The following is an 18,297-nucleotide window of genomic DNA, read 5'->3' on the forward strand; positions in this document are numbered from 1 at the left end:
ACAAGGACATGTCTCGAGTCCGATCCATTCATCGATGGTTGATCTGACCAAATGGGCAGCACCTGCCGAGCCAGCCTGTCAGGTGAATTCAGCCCGGCAAGAATTTCTTATCAGCATATGTGATAGAAATGGCAAGGCAACAAATTTCTGATATCAAGCATGGGGATTACTCATTTTGCCACAACCGGATCCGACGAAATGTCCATGTCAGGCGAACCGAGCAAGCCCGAGGCGCATTCACGGCCACCGCCATCGAGGCTATAGCAACAAACCAACCAGCCATATCGGCCGGCGCGCATCCGATCCGCATCCGATCCGCTACCCCGTCGCGCACGGCGCCGTGATAGACGCCACGGCATTCATCTCCGACCCATCACCGAGGCTGAGCGAGATATGTCACGACGCCACGGCAGATGGTGGAGACATTGAAAGTGGAAGTGATGGCGCTCTTCCCCAAGCAGCTAGAGAGATAAGTGAAATGCAAAAGCTACGAGGTCCCTTGTTTAAGGTATGACAAAGGTCAAATGGTCCTGTTTGAGTTGCGGCGCACACTGAACCTGCATGGCGCGTGGACGTGTATGGGCGTTGAGGACGTTTTATGTCAAAAGCTCCCAACAAAACCAGAAGAGATATGTCTCGGTCATGGGGTTGACTGGAAAGCTGAATAAGTACCCATACATTATGTCTTTGAAATCGTGCCGAAGAGATACTGATGTCTTTCTCCTCCACCAGGGACGAACAAGGTAGATAAGCGGACGACGCTGGTTGAAGTGCGGGGTATTTCGACATCGTGAGGAGAATGAGGAATCGATGACTGGTGAATAGCAGTTGATGGGTATGTGACTTGAATCTTCAGGAGGAGTTGGTTGACAGGGGGCGACGGATGCTCGCGGATACGTGCTTAGAAGAGAGATGCGATCGGTGCCGGAAAACCCGGAGGTTGGATTATGAGGGGATGATGCAGGAGTGCGGAGGATTGTGGGCAGATATGGAAGAGTGAGGATTTTGTGTGCGCGTGCTACTACTAGGCATGGATTGGAGAGATGAGGGACGAGAACAGGGGTTGAGATTGATGATGATACAGTTGCCATAGATAGAAAGTGAGGGGAAGGATTAGGAGGATGAGGAGGATGAGGAGGTGAGGGGAAGAATTGGGGAGGATGCGGAGAACAAAGGTAAGGTGAGATAGTGTTGGTGTTACTGCTCTTGCTACTCCTCAACTCCCCTGTCTACACCCTGGTCTACATCCCTGTCTAGCTCCCCTGCCTAGGACTCACAGGATGCAGAGGAACAGGCAGGTAGACTACATCGTGCATGTGGTACCCCTGTTGTAAAATAGACGAAGGATCATGTGGTAGAATGTCTGCGATTCCTTCGCGGCCGAACGGGGTGGCACGGGTTTAATATGGATGAAGATGTTGAGGCTCGAGCCGGTCGGATCGGGCCTCGACTTGTGCCATCGGGAATCGGGGGTTGACTAAAGTCCGGCCCCGTCCATACTTGCTTCAGCCGCAATCATGACACACGTGGCGATGTGTTCCATGTCATTGCCACGCGGTTTCTGACTCGGATGTAAGAGATCGACTGTGCGAGACTGCCTTGCATTGGTTAAAAAGTCAATTGCTACCTGCAGCTCTGTGGGAACTTCGTGTCATAGACCCAGTTAATACGAGCGGGTGGGGAGTGAGATGATGGTGAGACACCAACCTGGCGATGCTCCTTCCACTTCAGGGTCTTTTCAGAATGGAATTGCAGGGGCATCGGAAGCAGCTCATCCTTGAATGTTGATGCCATGCCGAGAACCGGCCGCGACGGTCAGTGCGCAAGCTCCAATTCATGGATGGGGGATTTCCGAGATTGGGCCGTCGGGACGTGCAAAGTCCGAGATTTCACCATCTGCAAGTTATGCACCGTCTGCCGAAGGATTGGAGAATCCTCATGAGCCACGAGTCAGATGTCTAATCGCAAGTTAGTCTTATGCAGGCTGAAGAAGAAGATGATGATGATGTTGTTGTGGTTAGTTCTGGTTGTTACGTTACAGCCTACGGGATACGTCGATCGTTTCTTGGCACTCTCCGTCTCCGCCCTCGTAGGGTCCAATTCTCGTGTTCGGCAGTAGATCTCCTCATCCTTGCCGGTCGTATCTATAATACTGCAATCCAGTAACATCGTATGACTAGTGATGGTCCAGGCGAGGGAAGCTGCGCGGCATTTACTTATCTTCCGAAGGTTCCCCACCAAGCGTCCTCCAGCCTCATTCCCACCAGACTGAATCAGGCAGGTGACAGGTCACGACCCAGGCAGTGGATGGAATGCAGCAACGAGTTGGATTTCACGATGGTGTTTGACTTTGGAAAAGCCGAATATCCGCTGTGGAGTCTTGCAAAGAAAATGGAAGAATCGTACTGAAATTTCGGGGTAATTTCAGGATAAGCTCGCCCAGGCAACAGCTCGGCGATTGCGGCGTTGGCGGGCCGTTCCAGGGCACTTGGACGGGGCCGTACCCCTCACAGTATGGCCGTGTCCTCCAACAACATAATAATAATAGCCATCGGAACCGGCTGCGGTATCCGGTGCTGTGCGTCGGACCTGCACGTACTGCATGCTCAGATTGGCATAATCTCCACCACCACGCTGCAGTTGCAGTGGTGTTGACCTTGCCCCACTGGCCCACCAACGGACTTTACCCTGGTCCTTTTCCAGAATTCCAGTGGGGATTTGCAATGATTACATGTTTTCATGATGTAAAGAGCATCACCAGATCACTCAATACCTCCTACTACACAGTAAGGCCCCATGAAGTAGTAGATACATTACTACACTTATGACAATGAAACTATACGGAGGTAGGGTATAACAGACTTCGAGTATAAAACCAGGATTCTTGATACGCCAAGGCCCCTAAGAACCTTAACACAGACGAATAATCTCAAACATACTAGTTCAATAAGGTGATAGTAATATAACATACCATACCAAACAAGGGGAGTAGTGCGAGGTTAAGCCAAATTGGCGTTTGGGCAGGGGTGGGGCGGAAAGGATGGTACAGAGTCCTCCGTATTTCTCCGTATTGAGTGGTTCTGGCCCCCAAAGGACGCCTAGACCGCCTCCCACTTGGCAGCCATCTTCCACACCAGTTGACATCTTCCATTCAGACCAGGATTCCAATCCAGCCAGGGTTATTCCGGGCCTTTCGGGTTAACGCAGCATGCAGGCTGATGTGAGATTATCGCACCTCCATTCCACCCAATCTGAGGGGGAATTGGCAGGATCGACTCGTGCAGAATCTCCGTGGAAGCTGACCCCCGGCACATGTGGCTCATCTCTGACTTACCTTGTCTGGGATAACCCCCCCAACTGTCTCCTGTTTGGCTAACTCGATGCGTTGGTGGCTTATCAACTATTCCTGTCTCGCACTGTCGCCGTGGATCTTGCTGTCAAACGCTCCCAACCATTTCGACCTTGGTGTTGGCCCTGGACAGGGCTGTGTGCGGAGGCCCGAAGGATTCGTCAGGATTCCTGGGAACCACGCGTTTTTGCCTTGATTGGTACGGCCTGCATTCCCACGGCCTGCCTTACACTATCGCCCCAATCCTGGCGGGTTTGACGCGGGATGAATACAATATATATTAATACCTCGGAGACCACGTAAAACCCACGTGGGCAGCTTAGACAAGTCTATTGCTTTGGTTGATATATTTGCAAGATCGCCATACTTCAAGACCTGACAAGGAACTGCTCATTTACTTGGTCGAGTACAGAGCATAGTTTGCGACAGCATCGATGGCGGGACAAGCACAGCGACAACAACCAGGACTTGCAGTAGGTGGCCACCTTCACCCAATCATAGAGACTCTTATACTGACTTCTGGTTACAGTGTGAAGAATGTCGACGAAAAAGGATCCGCTGCGATAGGGGAACCCCGCAATGCATGGCTTGTGCTACTGCCGGGGTGAATTGCGTCGTGCGAGACAGCTGTCCCCCCAGAGGACCAAAGAAGGGATATCTCAAGACGCTACAGAAAAGAATCGGTAGGCTGCTGCAATCATTGACGCCCCATCTCGACTCTTAGACTAATCAAGTGGTGCGCTAGAGGACCTTCAAAGCCAGCTAGAAAAACAACAACGGGCTTCTCCTACTGAAACAAGAGCCTTCTCACCCTCCCAAGAGGGGACCACAGACAACGAAGGTGGCAGCGGGGGGAGCAGTACAGACCATACGGAAATTCAAAACACCACCAGCACCACTCCAGAAACCATTGTGAATCTCCCGCAATGGCCGGCACCGGTGGAATTCCAAGTGCCCATGATCCACATGGAACCCTGGGGTTGTTTCGACGCAAGCTCGCCATTTCCCTCCCTTCCCTCGGTGGACAATCTTCAGGAGCTGGTTCAAATTTATAAGGAGCCTGATTTTATAATAACACCTATGATGCACAACGACCTGTAAGTCTGACACTCGAAGCTATTTACAACGATTTTAATTATTCTCAGAGACCAGCTGTACTTTGATCGGGCTTATGCATTTGCGCCAATAATTCAAACACACCGCTACCGGTCTTGGTCCAAGCAGGCAAGTAAGAGCAAGCAAAAAACCTGCCTACAGCATGCGATGTGGACGTTGGCTTCATCCCTCTCCAGTCAGTTCCAAGACGATGGGCGCAAATTATACAACAAGACAAGACAGCTTCTGCATGCAGTCGAATCCGACGAACCCTCTCAGCAAATATGCCTGGAGCAGGCCCAGGCATGGACCTTGCTTGCCCTCTACGAGCTAACATGTCAAGACTTCCACCGAGGGATGATGTCCGCCGGGAGGGCCTTTCGTTTGATCCAGATGATGAGGTTATACGAACTGGATGTACCTCAAGCACCGGCTACCATGCAACTAGAGCAGTATCAAGGGCAACTCACTCTTCAGGGGCCAGTGCAAGATGACTGGATCGATATTGAAACCAAACGGCGGACCTTCTGGCTGGCATATACAATCGACCGTTTCACGAGTATGGTTGATGGGCTGCACATGTTCTTCGATGAACGGCTGGTAAGTGCTTCCCCTATTACAACAAATAATATATTTACTGGTACTAGATCCGTACCCGTCTACCGGCTCCCGAGGCGAACTTTGCCAGTGGTCGTCCCATGGAGATGAGCTTTCTCGCGGACATGATTCCGATCGTCGACCTGGAGTGGCCGCACAACAACCTGTCATCCTTTACTGAGAGTGTCATCGGCGCTACCATCTGTGGACGGGTTCTGGAACATAAACAGAAACCTCCAGGCAGGCCTTGCCAGGAATTCTGCCGTCGACATCGTTCCCTGAATGCACTATTGGCTCAACGCATCCGGATGCTGCGATTATATGCCTCATTGGAATACCCGGACCCTATCATCTCCTTTGTCACTCTAGCGGCCCATATCGCCGTGCTGATGCTCTATGACCTGATCGAGTCCCGACCCCTAGGGACCGACCCACAAGGCACGCAGCTCACCCAAGCTCTCTACACCGAACACAAACAACAATCGCTGGATTCTGTGGCTGATATCGCTGTTCTAATTGCCGTACTTGGGCAGCACTTTCAGGTACCCCCCCCCCCCTTCCCCCCCACAACTCCAGCAGGCTTATTATAGTCTATATGAAAGGGGAAATGCTAACAATCCGCAGATGCACCCCCTAACACCCATCCTACTCCTCCTCGCCGCCCGATTCTCCCAATCTCACCCCGGGCTCAATGACGCCTACATCAAACTCATGCCCAGCATCGTAACGACATTACAAGCCTCAACTGGTCTCAACAAACTGGCACAAAATTTCCTTTCCCTTTTAGAACCTCAGGGCGACAATTGGTGTGCCTTGATTTAGAATGATTGGATTTAGATATGTATTAATGACGACATGTACGAAGTGGCGTTGGTTGTAACTTTACGTGGGGTTGGAATATGTCTGGAGTTTTGGAGGTGGAAGCGCTATTTTATTTGCATGTTCAAACAAATATACTCACTCTAGAGATAGACTAGAAAGAATACATCCGAGATAGAAGAATTCTTACACTAATTCTATGCCCAACTTCACTAATCACCAGTGATAGATTTGTTCATCCATCTTCACATCTCTAATTCTCAACGAAACCGTCTGACGGATGGAATATCTGGAATCAGCACACTACGTCACCGACTTTTCATTTTTTCATTTTCTCTCTTCTTATCTATGATGACTGAGTCTGACCTCTCGGGTACTTTTGCTTGTTTGAGTCTATATTAACTATACTTTACTATACTATACTTCATCACACCATATATATATATCCAAGGCTAGTAGTCAGACAGTTAGCGTCGAGATAACGGTTCAAGGGAACGTAGTTGATGGGTTCTGCGAGGGAATTAATAGTAGTATTATTGGTTGCTGTATACGAGGGAGAGAGGTGGGGAGTATTATTAGTGGGCTTGTTGTTGGGAACCGTGTGGGTGTGGGGTGGCGGGGAGGATTGTGTGATGTGTATGTAGGATTTAAATGAATAAAACGGTCTACTATATCTTAGTGCCAGGTGTTGTAGTTCAGTTTAGTTTATAGAATGAAGAAAGAAAGTAGTAATGATAACGTCTATGAAAGAGATAATATCTGCATAATACAATAGACCACTTTCGCTAACAACACATTCCAATACTGACAATCTGATACAATTAAAAAAATAAAATAATGCCAACACAGTAAGAAAATCCTAAGCAGCCTGCAAAAACCGACTCTTCTCCGCAACCAACCCCGCCAACGCACCCAAACTCTCCGTCTGCAAAATATTAAAAATAGAAATGTCCGCGGCCGCCTGCAAAACCAGCATATTCCGTAACTCGACCGCAATCAAGGAATCAACTCCAAAGTGGGCAGGGGGTTTCGTCAGATCAATCTCCGCAACGGGAGTCATGAAGATGTCCGCAAGTTTCGCCGCAATAGCCGCGGCGATAAGTGCGGCTCCGGCCTGTGGGTCAGCGGCCGTCTCGGCGAGCTGTGCGGAAAGCGACGCGGTGGTGTCGCTATCGGCCGATCGGGATGCGGCTTTGGAGGATGACGGCGGGTGGAGAGGGGCGAAGCGGGCGTCGCGGCCGAGTTGGGAGCGGCCCTGAGGGTCCCACTGTGGGCCGGGGGCGGAGTTAAGGCCCACGATGATCTGGGTGCGGGCGTGGAGCGGGTGAAGCACGGCGGCGTTGAGGGCGCGGAGCACGATGTCTTCGTCCAGCATGGCGAAGTCACCGTCTTTGCGGAGTCGGTCGGCCACTTTGCTGGACGTGGACACGTAGCCGATGTCGGAGATGGGGCCTAGGTCAATGGCTACGCCCGGGAGGTTGCGGGATTGGCGCCATCGGGCCATGGCGTCTTCGTAGGAACCGCCGGCGGCGTAGTTGGTTTGGGAGGCGATGCCGACGACGCCGGAGACGGAGGAGAGCATGATGAAGAAGTCGAGGGAGGAGGGTTGGGAGAATTCCGTGTGCAGGTTCCAGGTGCCGTAGAGCTTGGGGCTGAGGCCGCCGTGCCAGTCGGAGAGGGTCATTTGTTCGAAGATGGCGTCGCGGAGGAGCATGGCGCCTTGGATGACACCGCGGACGGGCGGGAAGCCGTCGTCTTCGCAGATGCGGAGAGCCTTGGTTAGGGAGCTGGCGATGGAAATGTCGCAGCTGACGGGCTTGACACGACAGCCGGAGTCGCGGAGTTCGCGGATGAAGAGGGCGCCGTCGGTGGTCTGGTTCTTCTCGAGGTCGAGATTTCCGGCGCTGCGGGAAAGCAGGATCAGGTTTCTGGCTCCGTGGGCGAATAGCCAGTGGGCGATGGAACGGCCGATACCGCCGACACCACCCACGATGAGGTAGGATGCATCAGGGCGTAGTCGGGTTGTATCAGTGATGCCCTTAGGTTTGGGGACAACGTGGACTTGTTCGTCGGGGCCGGTAGAGAGCACCACCTTGCCAAGTTGGGCACCTGCCTGCACGAAGCGGAAAGCCGCTTGGGCGTCCTGCATGGGGTAGATGGTCAGGGGGTGAACGGGCTGAATCGCCTGCTGTTCGATCAGGCGGGTGGTCTCAACCAGTGCGTGGTGAACATCGGGGCCGCGGCGGCGCAAGAGCGTCGGGATGTCCAAGGTGATAAATGAGATACCGCGAGAGAAGGACTCGAGCGCCACCAGACTGTTGCTCTCGATGTCTTTCTTGCCGATTTCCAGCAGGTAGCCCAGAGGCGCAATGGCGCTGAGACTGGCCTGCAGGAGTGGACCGGGCAGCGAGTTGAGCACAACGTCGACGCCGCGTCCTTTGGTGGCAGCCAGAACGGCGGGGGCGAACGATGCGTCGCGGCTGTTGAAGATGCGCTCAGCAGGGATGCCAAACTCGCGCTGCAGGAGGCCCCGTTTCTCCTCGGACCCAGCCGTAGCGTAAATCTCCGTGACGCCGAGGTGCTTGGCCAGCATGATGGCGGCTTGCCCAATGGCTCCGGCCGCGGCATGGATGAGTACCGACTGCCCGGCGGTCAGGCGCGCGGTGTCGACGAGGCCGGCGTAGGCAATGGTAAAAGCCAGGGGAAGCGACGCGGCGGTCACAAACTCCATGCTGCTCGGGATCTGCACGACGCCATGCCATGGGACATGGGCAGAGCTGGCGAAAGACGCGCCAGGCAAAAGCGCCATGACGCGGTCACCGACAGTGTAGCCCTTGGCTTGAGCTTCCGCACCGACACGCGTAATGATCCCGGCGCATTCAAGGCCCATGGAACGATCCTTGAGTTGGCCCATAGCGGCCAGGACGTCGCGCGAGCAGACTCCGTAGGCCCGAGGGCTAATCTCGATGAGCTCCGGTGCCAATGACGCATGGTCTTCCTCATAGTGAACGAAAGCCAAGGTGTCCAAGTGTCCCGGAATGCCCACTTCCAGCCGTAGCGGCCGGTTCTCCTGGAACAGGGGCTCGAGGGGGAGGCTGGAAACCGCATCGGTATTGCCCTTGTCGTCCTTGGCAGCAGGGAGTACCTCACCCCAGCTTGGCACCAGCGGTCCAGTGACCATATCATTGTACTGATCGTCTTTGTAGTACCGGGGAACCTGCAGGACACCGTCACGCTCAGCATATTCGAACTCGGCCGGACCGACCTCCTCAGAACGACCGAATCCCTCTTGGAGGACCTGCACGATAGTCGAGACGACGGCCTCTCCACCCGAGGACCATCTCTCAGCAGCATGAGCCGGGTCGAGGTCCAGCGAGAGAAAGCGACGGCTGATATACTCATTGCGCAGCACACGCAGGAAACCCTGGTAAACCGCCCGTTCGGGCACTTCGCTCTCCACGGTGCCGCCGGTCGTAACCCAGAGCAGGCCGCTGCATTGCGTGACCATGGCGCGGAGGCCTTCCATGCGCGCGGCGTCGAGATCCGCCATAATGGGCTCGTCAATCTCGCCAACAAACACACAAATCTTGGCCTTGTAGGCGTCGAAGCTGCTCTTCTCAAGCACGAGGTGCTCGGGGAGGGCAGTGCCAGAACCGGTCAAGGCCTGGATGCGCTGGGATAGCAGATCGACAAAGCCCGGGGGTGGAGGGGTCTTGCTACTGGTGACCACGACGAAGCTCTCCCCGTTGCCCAGGGTCTCTTTCTGGTCTTCGACGACCGGCACCGTAGACATGATAACACTGGTGGCATGGATGAGGTCGCTCTCCGAGTCACGAATCTCCACATCCACACCACTCAACCCAGCGTCCCGAAGCACGTCGTCCCAAGCAGACGCAGTGATATCTTCACCTTGCCACCAGCTCGGCAGCAGCCCAAAGATGAAATCCACATCGACCTGCGCCTGGGTCGTCTCCGCAAAGATCAACGTACCGCTGGGCTTCAGCAGGCTACGCACATTGGCAACGGCACTGGCGGTGTCCTTGGTGGTGCGAAGAGCCTGGAATGCCACCACGATGTCATAGCTCCCGGGGGTAAACTTCTGCTTGGCCGGGCTCTGCTCGATGTCGAGTTGGTCGAACTCGAGCCAATCGGCCCAGTCGGCAAGTTGGGCCTGGGCATCCTCCAAGGCCTCGGAAGATGGCTCGGTAACGTGCCAGCTGGCGACCACGGGGGTCTTGGCCGTGCCCAGCGTCTCCAGGATGCGACGGGTCGCGTGGGCACCGGTACCGGCACCGATCTGGAGGACGCGGGCACTGGGGTTCTTGTGAGCTACCTTGCGCAACAGCGTCGAGAGCTTGCTCAGAGCAGATGACCGACGCATCGCCTTGGCGTTGTACTCATTCAATAGGCCACTCACGTCTTCCACCTTGAGCTCACCACGAAGAATGGACGGGAGGAGGGGTCCGAGGCGACCGACCAACTGCCCATCGGTGCTTTGCGAGACCGACGCGGCAATGTATTCCTGACGCTTCTCCAGCTCATCCTGGGCGGCGTTGGCGGTCAATCCCTGTAGCCATGCGTAGTACTTGGCCAAATGAGGCTGCTCCTGTAGGTGGGCTACGTCCGCGGGAGTGAGGGTTCGGAGCGCATCCTGGGCATAATAGACGCACAAGCGCTGGAGATTCTTGGCGAGGTCTGCGTCGGCATCGGACTCGGGTGCAACCAGCTGCTCCTTGATCTGGGCGAGAGCCCGGGGGTTTCGCAGCGACAAATCGGGTCCCCAGACGAGTTTGCTACACAGCTCCTGCTCCCACTTGCTGGGGACGACAGCACCGCCCTTGTTGGCTGCATCCTGGCGCGCCGTGGCACCGCTACCCCGTCCCAGAGAGGCCAACTCAATGCCCTGGATCTTGAGCACCGCGTCGTCCGTTGGGCCGTCGAAAACAGTAATGTTCGCGATGCCGCTCTGCGCGTCGTCATGTAACAAAGACGTGTCGCAGTGCAGGGTGCGGCCAATCTCGTGGCTGATATTGCTCGATACCCACATCGAGGCGACAGACCGCGGGAGCTTGGGGTCTTCCTGGAGGCCTCCCACGCTCGGCAGGACGGAGTAGAAGGCCACGACGACCGCATCCAGCGTGATAGGGTGCAGCAGGGTGTTCTGTGCCGCCACCACCGGGTCGGTGTCGGACGAAGCTTCATGACGGACCGTGATGTCGCATACAGATCGCGGCTCCCGGCCATCCTGGATGATCTTGGTGGTATTCTGGAAGAGCGGACCGTGGTAGACACTGCGGGCCCGGAGGTTGGCGAACAAGTCCTGGGGGTCCGGCTGGCGGGTGTACGTCGACAACGGGCGGCGCTCAGCCGTGTTTAGGGCTGTGGCCTCGCGCTCGACCTGGATCATGCCCTTGGCGTGCAACGTCCACCGGTTATCCAAGGTAACCGACGAGACCTCAAAGCGCCGCCAGCCGCGGGCGCCAATTTCTCGCTCCGGGACCGACTGAAGCGTGGTTCGGATCTCCACGCCGTCCGCGCTCTCCGGGATAACCAGGGCGAACAAGAAGTTGACGTCGCGCAGGCGGAATCCAGAAATGTCGGCGGCATTGGCTTTCTCCAACTGCCGAGCGGCTTCAATCGCGAGGCAAATGTAGCCCGAGCCGGGGTAGACAATACTGCCCTGCACCATATGATCGCGGACCCAGGGGGTTTCGGTAACACGCAACATACGGCGCCACACAGATGCGCTGGGATCATTGCCGGCGACAGGCATGCCAAGCAGCTCGTGAGGAGGCTCACTGCGTTCGCGAATCGCCCGGTTGACTCGGGACTCTTGCCAGTGACGCATGGTGTGGTTCCAAGGATATGATGGCAAATCCGTCAGGACCTGGGGCTCCTCGTCATACGAAGGCACGGGGAAATTAATCTGGTCCATGACGAGGGATTGACCTTCGCGGAACAGGTTGATGGCGGCCGATCGCATACTGTCGCCGGCGTGTTCATCGCGGATGAGACAGCCCCAGTAGGGGAGCTCGATACCCTCGAACTCGGGCAGGGATAGAATCTCACGGATCGGACCTCCCAGCGCCGTATGAGGGCCGACCTCGAGCAAGACGTCGACACTTCTGCCTGTCGGGTCATCCGGATCGCCCAGCACCATTTCAGTGACGGCGTCCACGAACTCGACCGGCTGCACCAGACTACCCACCCAGTGATCGGGACTGGCAATGTCCTTGATGTCGGTGACACGTCCACCCGTGACGGCCGACGCAAAAACCGCCTTGAGTTCTTTCTTGGCGGCCTGAGCCTGTTGCTTGCCATTTTGCAGCACCCCCCGCGCCATTTCGGCGCGAAGGCGCTCCCGGTAGGCATCCGCGAACGGGTCCATATGGTGGGAGTGGTATGCCTGTTGGACTTTGAGACGACGGGCAAACACGCCATCTTGCTTGCACAGGTCCTCGATCACTTGAACGGCGTCCGAATCACCAGAGATGGTGACACTTTGAGGGCTGTTGACGCAGGCCACCACCGCTTTGCCGTTTTCCTTGGTCAGCCGGGCGAGGTAGGGCTGCACGGCGTCAACCCCCAAGCCGACCGCCGCCATCGCACCCTTGGCAGCCCCGGGTGGGCGCTGAGTCTCGTCGGCAACGAGGACGGCGCGGTAGTAGGCCGTCGCCATGGCCTGGCGATGTGTGAGAGCCCCTACGGCAAAGGCTGCTGCGATCTCACCGGATGAGTGACTGGCCACCGCGGAGGGCGTGATGCCCCATGATTCCAGCAGGCGCACCAATGCGATCTGGAGCGCCACGCACACGGGGATGCTGATCTTCGTAGCGTGGACCTGGGTCGTCGCCTTGTCGCGCTGGAGCTCCTCGAGCAACGACCAGTCCGCCCCGAGGTCTTTTAGGTAGGCCTCTGCTTCCTCGATCGACTGGCGGAAGACAGGGTAAGACGTCAACAACTCACGGCCCATGGCATACCACTGCGCGCCCTGGCCAGTGAAAATCATACCGATGCGGGGACTCTCCGCGGCACGGCGACCGGGCTTGAAGCGAGGTGACTCCAAGGCTTGGATGGCGGCGTCGAGGGAGCCGTCCTTTTCCAGACGCACCTGGTGCGCTGCCACCCACTGGAAGAGTGTCCGGCGCTCGCCCAGCGTGTAGCTGAGATTCCGCAGCAGCTGCTCAGAGGTCTGGGGCCCAAGCGACCGGTGCTTTTCCAGATACGCCTTGAGGTCGGACACCATTTGTTGACAGCCCCGCTCGTCGCGCGCGCTGAGGATGAGCACTTTGGCGTCGTCTGCTATATCGGTCGTGTGATTACCATTGACGGGATTCAGATCCAAATCCGATGTCAAGGTCCATGGGTCGGCGCTCTCTAGAATGACATGGGCATTCGCTCCGCCGTAGCCAAAGTTGTTGATTGACATGCGGCGTGGACCATCCACCAGACTGTCGGGCCACTGCTCCATTGTCCTCACCACCTTGAGACGCCACTCGTCGAGCTTGAGCTTGGGGTTGGGCGTTTCATAATTGACCGTGGGCGGAATCAATCCCTTCTCAAGACACAAAACACCTTTGATCATGGCGGCGAGACCGGAAGCGGCTTCAGTATGGCCGACATTTGTTTTCACAGAGCCAATGCGCAGGTAGTGCTCCTCGTTGTCGCGGCCTTCTCCTCCGCCAAAGATGGCCGCCATAGCTCCCGCCTCGATGGGGTCACCGGCTGGCGTGCCCGTACCATGGGCCTCAAAGTATTGAGTGCCGCGGGGGTCGAGGCCAGCCCGACGGTAACATTCGCGCATGAGGTCCACCTGGGCAGTGCCGGACGGCGTCGTGATGGTATCGGTCTTGCCGTCCTGATTTAAGGCAGTCTCGCGGATAACGGCGCGAATGGGGTCATTGGCGGCCAGCGCGTCCGACAGTCGCTTGATGATGATGGTGGCGACGCCCTCTCCGCGACCGTATCCGTTGGCGCGCGAATCAAAGGCGAATGAGCGGCCGTCGGGCGACAGCATTCCCAGGGACCCGATCGCCTTGAAGGTGTCAGGGTTCAACATCACGTTGGCTCCAGTCACCACGGACATGTCGGCCTCGCGATTGCGCAGGGTGTGGACCGCTTGATGCAGGGCCACCAGGGTCGTGGAACATCCAGTTTCCAGAGTCATACTGGCGCCACGGAAGTCAAAAAAGTGCGAAATACGGTTGGAGGACATGGGACTCCATGTGCCCACGACATTGAAGCGTGGGAGTCTGTCTTCGTCTCGTATTATTCCCTCTTGATAGTCGTGCGTGAAGACACCGGCGAATACGGACGTCTGAGATCCCATCACCTGGGAAAGAGGTAGACCAGCTACAGCGAGTCAGTTGAATGTCAATGTAGTGGAGAAAATAGAGTGGAGCATGCGCAGACCATTTTCCAGCGCCTCATACGTCGACTCGAGCTGGAGTCGAAATTGGGGGTCGACGACCTGAGCCATCTCCGCCGAGTAGTTGAAGAAGGCCGCATCAAAGGCGGCGACATCATCGTCGAGGAAGTGTCCACCTTTGACATGTGTCTGGGATTGTCAGTACGTCGGATGTAGGTTGATTGTGTGTTAGATTTTTACACACCGTGCTCGTTCTTTCGTGGTTGGCGTGGTAGACACCTTGGAGATTATAGCGATCCTCTGGGATCTCACTCCAGCCGGTCTTCCCCGAGGCCATGAGGTCCCAGAGCTTGTCGGGGTTGCTGGCACCGCCGGAGAATTTGCAGCTCATGCCGATGACGGCAATGGGCTCGCTGGCCCACTCGCTGTTGTCGGAGTCCATTATGTCGAGGAGGTTGTGTGGTGCTGTGTGATGGTGAAGAGAATGACAGTGAATGAGGTGAAGTGAGGACTCTCGATAGGAGTGGGTAAGTGGGTGTTAGGGGGGTTTGGATTAGGATACCCTGAGAAATGAAGAAACTGTCCAGTCAATATATCATGCTGATCCCGTTCACCATGAACGTATATAAACCACGTGGAGATCCTCGTTGCAGCCCTCTATTCAGGCCTGATCAGCACTAACGAGGCATCGATTTAGCGAAGGATCGCCCAGGGCCCCCGCTGAAACCATCCCGGCTGACGGTGGGGGAATTATAAGTCCGCGTCAGAAATGTTCCCCCGGCTGATGCCAGGTCGGCTGTGAGGGAGATCTGGGCCAACTCCAAGAGCCATGAGGAATCTAGTCCGGAGGACATTGCTCCAAGTCAAGAAGGGATTGCAGATGGAGGTGTCGGAGGGAATGGATTGTCCGGCCGCGGGACAACAATCCGACGACGGGCGGGTCGGCTAGCCGCCTGGTAGGTACCTATACTCCCGCCCGACCCGACCGACCATCCTATATCTACTAGATGGATGTACCCAGCTATCCCAACCACCATCATCCCCATCAACTCCTCAACCCTCCTCACTACCATCGATACCATCCTCTCTTCCACATCCCCACCAAAGCAAACCAATCATGGTCCAAAACGGCACCCCCCTCCCCGCCAAACTGGCCGGTCCCCCTCTCAGCGACCGCGACGCCATCGCCGACGCCTGCTACCGCGCCTTCTCCTCCATTGACCAATCCAGCGAAGAGCTGCTCGAGTCCAGCGTCACCCCGGACGTCTACACCGACATTGCCTTCAAGGTGTGCGATGGCTACGACGAGCTCTTGAACAAGGTCTGGGTGAATGTCAGCAACCGGGTCGACACCATCCACTACCTCAGTAACATGCGAGTCAGTGTCGACACGGAAACCACTGGCCGGGTGACGTTTGTGGCTCAGGCGGTGCATTGTGTCGTGGGGAAGGGATATGAGCCCGATTCGACGAAGTTTGTCACGGGGGCTTTCTATGCGTGTGATGCGGTGAAAGTGGAGGAGGGCTTCTGGAAGTTGAATAAGATGAAGTCGACGCATATTTGGTCGACGGGAGATCGGTCGATTATGAAGCCGCCTCAGTGAGGGATTAGTGGAATGGATTAATATGTATCTATCGTGCTTGGAGGATTTGGTTACATTTGTTGGGTTTATAGTTCGGGACAGAATATAGATGTCTGCGATTTCGTTGTCTGAATTTAACTACACTTATCAAAGATATGAACCCTCAATTGTAATCGACTGTATTTGTAGGATCATCAGAAAGATAGCAATGAGCATCCCATACATCTTTTTGTCTTAAAATTGTTCAATTCGTTTCGTGAGTTCCCACCAGGACCCCATCCGAGTAATATATATTTGTTCCCACCTTAAATTTACACACTTTTCCCGCAGCACAAAATAATATATTTAATCGAGATACGATATCCATGGCCACTGACATAGAGAAAAATCAAACAAGGACCAGAATATACCACCTGCTATAGGCCTAGCCGCGTCGTAAATTACCAACGTACGTGGGATACCTCTGATTCTTGCACGGTAGAGTACGGTAGGGTCCGCGGGATCGGGATCTCAAGGTAACTCCGGAGGGATAGGAAATCCAGACTTGATCCTGTACATATTATCAACAGATACATACATTGATAATTTCCCGGATAAAAACTGAGTTCTACGTTTTATTACAGGATTATCAAAAGAACTCGTGGAAGGACATAAAATACATTTCTGCTGCTGTCTTTTCTTTCCGCCGAGATTAGAGCCCCAAATCCGGAGCAACTTTTGGCTTAACATACCGTGATTGATGTTTCGCAATAATGTTCACCAAGGGGGTCTAGAGCGCTTAATCTCATAGTAAAAGCTACATCAAGTCTTAAAACAAGTAAAAGTATTCGAGGGATGAATATTAACGTAGATTCCCAGAGCTGAATTACTAAACAACATAAAAATCATGGCAGTTGACTAAGCCTTCAACCTCTTTTCCGCCAACTCTCTCAACTCCGGGTCCAACGGCCCCCAAACATCATAGTTCACCACCGTCGACCAATTCTTCTCCAGCGTCTTCTTCATCCGCTCCGGGTCCCGTCCGGTCGGCCCATACCGCCAATGATACATCTGGCCCATCTGGCGCGAATGATGATGAATCCATCTCCCCCGCTCCAACCGTGCCTGACTATACGTCTGTAACGATCCGGTCAGCGCATCTCTCAACGCCGCCCCGCCAAGCGCCTTCTGCTGCACCGACTCCAACAGTGTGCAGATTACCAGCGCGTCCTCTACACCGGTACAAGCGCCCACGCCCAAGTACGGGGTGCTGGCGTGTGCGGCATCGCCGACGAGACAGGCCCGGCCGCGCGCATACGTCGGCGGGGGGTTATCTTCCAGATCGAAGATCCCCCATTTGACTACCTTCTCCGGATAGAGCTTCCAGATGTCAGCCACTTGAGGACTCCAGCCCTTGAAGAGTTTTTCGATTTCGCTCCGGTCGACGGGAATGGTCATCTTGACGGGGTCGGGGAATTCTGGCTCCTCGTAGGCGAACACGGCGATGTTGAGGAGGGTCCCGGACATGACCTATTCGCGTTATTAGCAACCAGTATGCACGGAGTAAGGTATATACGAACCGGATACACGAGCAAATCTGCATTCGGACCCAAGTGATTACACGCGCTCTTGGCGACCTTCTTCCCCAGGGCGGCGATGCCCACGTCGATCGGGACCATAGTGCGGTAGGTGACGGTGTGACTGAAGCCCGCGCGACTGGCCGGATGGTCAGCACCCAACAGAACCTTTCGAGTAACCGAATGGATGCCGTCACAGCCAAGCAAGACATCGGCTTGGGCAGTGGTGCCGTCGTCGAAGTGTAGAATAACCTTGCCACTCTCATAGTCATCGTCGTAGCTCACGAGTTGTTTCCCGAATTTGGCCGATCCTTCTGGCAGCATGGCCGCCATGCCCTGCAGGAACTGCGATCGCACGCAGCCCCAGAAGCTGAGGTTGTTGGTTGGTGTCCGGAAGAGCAGTGACTTGGTCTCATCCTCGGCATCCTCGCGGGTGCGTGGGTGGAAGCCGTTCCAGTAGGCGTTGCTGGTGCTGGCGTCGGTCTTCTGGCTGATGCTGCCTAAGAGCTCGACGAGAGCGGGGTCGATCTGTTCCATCCATACACGGGCGGCGCCTGTAAAGGCAAATCCGGCGCTGACTTCGTGCCAGGTGGGTGCACGCTCGTAGATGGTGGCGTTGATGCCCCGGCGATGGAGGCCGATGGCGGTCATTACACCGATGATTCCGCCGCCTACCACGGCTACCTCCAGAGAGGGGGCAACACCATTGCCGTTGATGTGGTTGCTCGCCATGGCGATGTGAATCGATGTAGTGTGTCAGTGCTTTTGTAAGGTGGATTGTAGTGCAGCAGACCGGATGAGGAATTTGCCAAATGATTCAGAAAAGCTCGGAAAAGCGATACAATAAACACGGTATCGTGAAATCTCTTTGATTAGCTTAAATCGTATTAACACCACAATCCATTTCAATATCTTTATATATATGGAAAAG

The 18,297-nt window shown here is 55.2% G+C and overlaps 4 protein-coding genes across 4 annotated transcripts; 2 read left to right on the plus strand and 2 right to left on the minus strand.

Moving 5' to 3' along the window:
• Positions 1 to 3,644: 3,644 nt before the first annotated feature.
• BO94DRAFT_484649 (uncharacterized protein) lies at positions 3,645 to 6,048 on the plus strand. Its single transcript, XM_025608967.1, has 6 exons — positions 3,645 to 3,822; positions 3,879 to 4,032; positions 4,095 to 4,446; positions 4,495 to 5,044; positions 5,092 to 5,583; positions 5,666 to 6,048. Exons 1-6 carry the CDS (start codon positions 3,784 to 3,786, stop codon positions 5,861 to 5,863), a joined length of 1,785 nt encoding a protein of 594 aa, XP_025471293.1. The 5' UTR covers positions 3,645 to 3,783; the 3' UTR covers positions 5,864 to 6,048.
• Positions 6,049 to 6,574: 526 nt separating this feature from the next.
• Positions 6,575 to 14,809, minus strand: BO94DRAFT_509087 (putative PKS-like enzyme). The gene is made up of 3 exons (XM_025609688.1): positions 14,473 to 14,809; positions 14,273 to 14,417; positions 6,575 to 14,212 (listed from the first exon to the last, which is right to left on the minus strand). The coding sequence occupies exons 1-3, from the start codon at positions 14,668 to 14,670 to the stop codon at positions 6,720 to 6,722; spliced, it is 7,836 nt and encodes a 2,611-aa protein (XP_025471294.1). The 5' UTR covers positions 14,671 to 14,809; the 3' UTR covers positions 6,575 to 6,719.
• A 105-nt stretch (positions 14,810 to 14,914) lies between these two features.
• On the plus strand, positions 14,915 to 15,999 carry BO94DRAFT_531499 (nuclear transport factor 2 family protein). The gene has a single exon (XM_025610907.1). The coding sequence runs from the start codon at positions 15,346 to 15,348 to the stop codon at positions 15,829 to 15,831; it is 486 nt and encodes a 161-aa protein (XP_025471295.1). The 5' UTR covers positions 14,915 to 15,345; the 3' UTR covers positions 15,832 to 15,999.
• A 708-nt stretch (positions 16,000 to 16,707) lies between these two features.
• Positions 16,708 to 18,098, minus strand: BO94DRAFT_563160 (FAD-dependent oxidoreductase; the record flags this gene model as incomplete). Its single annotated transcript, XM_025614336.1, has 2 exons — positions 16,708 to 17,319; positions 17,370 to 18,098. The coding sequence occupies 2 exons, from the start codon at positions 18,096 to 18,098 to the stop codon at positions 16,708 to 16,710; spliced, it is 1,341 nt and encodes a 446-aa protein (XP_025471296.1).
• Between the last annotated feature and the right edge of the window lie 199 nt (positions 18,099 to 18,297).

Source organism: Aspergillus sclerotioniger, assembly GCF_003184525.1.
Source record: "Aspergillus sclerotioniger CBS 115572 chromosome Unknown BO94scaffold_4, whole genome shotgun sequence".
Classification (NCBI taxonomy): domain Eukaryota; kingdom Fungi; phylum Ascomycota; class Eurotiomycetes; order Eurotiales; family Aspergillaceae; genus Aspergillus; species Aspergillus sclerotioniger.